Source organism: Alnus glutinosa, chromosome 14, assembly GCF_958979055.1.
Source record: "Alnus glutinosa chromosome 14, dhAlnGlut1.1, whole genome shotgun sequence".
NCBI classification, from domain to species: Eukaryota; Viridiplantae; Streptophyta; class Magnoliopsida; order Fagales; family Betulaceae; genus Alnus; species Alnus glutinosa.
Window position 1 is genome coordinate 10,766,355 of NC_084899.1, and position 4,727 is coordinate 10,771,081.

At 48.8% G+C, this 4,727-nt stretch overlaps 1 protein-coding gene across 1 annotated transcript; it reads right to left on the reverse strand.

The window, feature by feature from the left end:
• Positions 1–465: 465 nt before the first annotated feature.
• On the reverse strand, positions 466–2,356 carry LOC133856706 (uncharacterized). Its single transcript, XM_062291761.1, has 3 exons — positions 1,331–2,356; positions 788–1,279; positions 466–714 (listed from the first exon to the last, which is right to left on the reverse strand). Exons 1-3 carry the CDS (start codon positions 2,354–2,356, stop codon positions 466–468), a joined length of 1,767 nt encoding a protein of 588 aa, XP_062147745.1.
• Positions 2,357–4,727: the final 2,371 nt, after the last annotated feature.

Here is a 4,727-nt window from a genome sequence, read left to right on the forward strand (position 1 = left end):
TCCAAGTTTTCCTTCCGTTGGATCTTTGGTAATCGGGCTCACTTTACTCAAGACCCAATCCCCGAGTTGGAACTTTTGGGGATTTACTGTCTTATTGAAATAACGGGCGACTCGGTCCTGGTATGCTGCCCATGTGACCTGTGCGTCATCTCTTATTTCTTGTAGCAAGTCCAAATTGAGCTTGATACCTTCATCATTTAATCCTGGGTTGTAGTGTGACACTCGGAAGCTTGGCGATCCGACTTCAGCAGGGATGACCGCTTCAGAACCGTATGCTAAAGAGAAAGGAGTATCACCTGTGGGAGTTTGTGTTGTGGTACGGTAGGCCTAGAGCACCTCGGGAACATACTCGGCTCAAGCTCCCTTCTTCTTTCCGAGCTTCTTCTTTAGTGTTTTGAGGAGTGTTTTGTTGGTGGCTTCCACTTGTCCATTTGCCGGTGCATGAATCGGAGTGGAATAGTAATTTCAAATCTGAAGTTCCGCGCACCATTTACGAAACGGTCCGCAGTCAAACTGCTTTCCATTGTCGGTAACAAAGGCATGGGGAATGCCGAAACGGCATACGACCGAGCTCCAAAGAAATTTTATCACGTTGGCGGTGGTGATGGTAGCGAATGCCTCAGCTTCGGCCCACTTCGTGAAATAGTCTACAGCGACAAGAAAGAATTTCCGCCTTCCTTTTCCCAGTGGCATGGGTCCGACTATGTCAACCTCCTATTTCTCAAATGGCCAGGGCGAGCTGATCGGACTGAGTTTTTCAGGGGGGTTTTTCATCACTCGAGCAAACCTTTGACACTTGTCGCATTGTTGAACTAGCCTGACGGAGTCCTTGTTCATTGTTGGCTAGTGCTCTCATTGCTTTGTGTGCTAGCATCCGAGAGCCTGAATGGTTCCCGCAGACTCCTTCGTGTATTTCCTTAAGCACATACTCTGCCTCCGAGTTCGTGAGACACTTGAGAAGTGGCTCGGTGTATCCTCTTCGGTAAAGTACTCCTCCAATAAGCACGTACCGAGCTGAGTGCGTTTTTACTTTGTGAGACAACAGTTTGTCCCTGGGTAAAGATCCGTCTCGGAGGTACTGAACTACATCAGTGGCCCACTCGGGGCCGGTTGATTTTTCTTCGGTTTCCATCACGTCTAAATTAGGAGTAATTGATGGTTCGGTTTGTATCACCACCTCGTAGGCTGATGTTTGGACATCAGGTCTGGTACCCGAGCCCATCTTGGAGAGGGCATCTGCCTGGACATTTCCTCCCGGGGAATTTTTGTCATGGCGGTCCTGTCAAAGTTAGACTGATATTCGCGTACCCTGTACGTGGCTTACTACTACCTGGGAATTGCTTCGGATTTTTACATTTTTTGCTCCCATTTCCCGAGCTATAGAGAGCCCGGCCAATACGGCCTCGTATTCTGCTTCGTTGTTGGTGGTAATGAAGTTTAACTTGATTGCATATTGAAATTTTTCTCCATCCGGGCTTGCAAGAGCAACGCCGACTCCACTTTTCCAGTTGGCTGAGGAACCGTCTACATATACCACCCAGGTCTCCTTCTTGGGTAGTTCTTCGCTTTCGGGTGTATTATTGAATTCCAGAAGGAAGTCAGCTAGTACCTGACCCTTGATGGATGTTCGAGGATGGAGTTCTATGTCGAATTGCCCGAGCTCCACCGACCAGTTCACCAACTTGCCTGAGAGGTCCGGTTTTTGCAATATCTTCTTCATTGGATACTCGGTCAGTACCCGAATGGCATGTGCTTGGAAGTATGGCCTGAGTCTTCGTGCCAAGACAATTAAGGTGAATGCTAACTTTTCTATCCAGGGGTACCTCTCCTTGGCTCCATGAAGTGCTTTGCTGGTGAAATACACCGGTTTTTGGATCCCTGAATCCTCGCGAACCAAAGCTGAGCTTACAACCGAGGGTGATACCGCCAGGTAGAGATAAAGTATTTCGCCTTCATCCGGGCGGCTCAGGAGCGGGGGATTGACCAAGTATTCTTTTAACTTCCCAAAAGCCTCATTGCACTCTCTATTCCATTCGAATGCTTTCCTCAGTATCTTGAAAAATGGGAGACATTTGTCTGTGGATCGGGAGATGAACCGGTTTAAGGTTGTTATTTTTTCGATCAATTTCTGCAGTTGCTTGGTCGTCTGAGGTGATTGCATACTGAGGACCGCGCTGACCTTCTCGGGATTTGCCTCGATTCCTCTTTGCAAAACCATAAACCCCAAGAACTTCCCGTAGGAAACGCCAAAAGCACACTTTGCCGGATTGAGCTTCATCTTGTGACTCCTCAGCGTCTCGAAGGTCTCCCTCAGATCTGCTATATGGCTGGTGGCTCGGATGCTCTTGACAAGCATATCGTCGACATAAACTTCTACATTCCGCCCGATCTAATCTCGGAACATCTTGTTCACCAGCCTCTGGTACGTGGCCCCAGCATTTTTTAGACCAAACGGCATCATCTTGTAGCAATAAAGGCCTCGGTCTGTAATGAAAGATGTTTTTTCTTGGTCGATCTCATCCATGTGAATCTGATTATACCCCGAGAAAGTGTCCATGAACGTGAGTAGTACATGCCCGGATGTAGAGTCTACCAGCAGGTTGATCCGAGGCAAGGGGAAGCTATCTTTGGGACATGCTTTGTTGAGGTTAGTGAAATCGACGCACATTCTCCATTTTTCGGTAGCTTTTCTGACTAACACCACGTTGGCTAACCACTCTGGATAATCTACTTCTCGGATAAACCCGGCCTTCAGGAGCTTCTGTACCTCGTCGGCTACAGCCTGGTTCCGCTCAGGAGCAAAACTTCTTATTCGCTGTTTAACCGGTCGATGACTCGGGTCGACCATTAGTTTGTGGACAATCATGGATGGAGGTATTCCTGGCATATCTTCATGGCTCCACGCAAAAACGTCTTGGTTTCGTCTAAGGAATGCTACCAAGGCCATTTTTATTTCTGGGGAAAGCTGCGAGCCTACACGGATCGTCTTTTTCGAGTCACCGAGCTCGAAATTTTCCAACTCCACCGGTTCCCCCAACGGTGATTGCTATTTTTCGTCGTCTTTTTTCCTCTCTCCGAGACTCGTAGCTTATGGGAGCTTTTTCAAGCTTGTGTTGTAACATTCTCGGGCCATCTGTTGGTCTCCTTTTTCGACACCAACTCCTTCTTCGGTGGGGAATTTCATGCTCAAGTGGGGGGTTGAGGTTACCGCCTTAAGCTCATTAAGAGCTGTTCTTCCAAGGATGGCGTTGTAAGCCGATGGTCGATCTATTATTAGGAACCGAACTATTATCGTACTCTGCCTCAGGTACGTTCCTGCTGTCACCGGGAGCTCGATGGAACCTAGCGGGAGCACTTATTCTCTCGTGAATCCCACAAGCGAATGCCTTGCCGGGATCACCTTGTTTCGGTCTATCTTCATTTGCTCGAAGGCTGGCCTATAGAGGATGTCAGCCGAGCTTCTTGTGTCGATCAAGATGCGGTGTATTTTATGGTTGGCAATGGCCAAACTCAGTACCAGAGCGTTGGTATGGGGGAGGGATACCCTTGTATAATCATCATCCGAGAACCCGATCATTTGGGCGTCTCGTTTCTAGGACTTTGGAGGTTTCTGCACCGAGTATACCTCGAAATCCCTTAACTGCCTTGCATATGCCTTTCGCGCCGAGTTAGACTCTCCTCTTCCTCCGAAACCCCCCGAAATCGTCTGTATCTCCGGAAGGTTTTCCTGAGGTGCTGGTCTGGCTCGGCTCCTGCTTCTTTCTCGTGTGAACCGAGGGTCCGGCCTGCGTTCTGGTTCCCTGCCCCTTTCCTGATCTCTTCCTCGGTCATTCCGAGGATTGTTCCGATTCTTATGGAACCGATTGTTGTTTTCCTGGGGGCGGTTGCCGTGCCCTGGATCCTGCTGAATTCTTTGATCCGCGAGAAAACGGACAAGCTTTCCATTCTCTATAAAACGTTCTATCATAAGTCTCAAGGAAATACAAGCTTCGGTGCGATGCCCGGTTGTATCATGGAAAGCACAATACTGATCTGCATAGGGTGAATTCGGGTTCATGAGCACTGGTCTGGGCTTCCGGTACATGGGGTCTCGCTTTATCTCCAGGACAACATCCACGATGGGAGCATTGAGGGGTGTCCAGTTGTGACCCCTTAACGACTCTTGATCTCGCTTAGGCCTAGCTTCCTCCTCTTCCGAAACACACTTGCGCTCTTCTTTCCGAGGATCCTTTTTCTTCTTTTTCTGCTCGGAGGTGGAAGGACGATTCTGCTCGGATCCTAGTAGGGCTCAGAGCGTTTCCTCTTGGTTGATGTACTTCTCGGCTTTATTCATGAAGCCGTCTAGATTCTGTGGAGGCTTTCGGGCTATATCAGCCATAAGAGCCCCATCTTTCCGAATTCCCTAGAAAAGGGCTCCATATATGAAGTTATTAGTGGCTGTCTCAGCTTCGAGCCTTGCTTGGTTGAATCTCAAGAAAAAGTTTCTGAAAGTCTCCTCGGGTCCTTGATGCAATGACATCAAGGATCCGGATGGCTTCCTTCTAACCCTCCCGGCCATGAACTGCGTTAGGAACATCCTTCCGAGGTCATCAAAGTGACGGATGGAATTTGGAGGAAGCTTCCTGAACCAATAGTGGGCATTACCCGAGAGGGTTAGAGGGAAGGCTCGACAAGATAAATCTCAGGTGTTCGGTGTAGATCCATGTGCGCGCGGAAATTATCCAGAT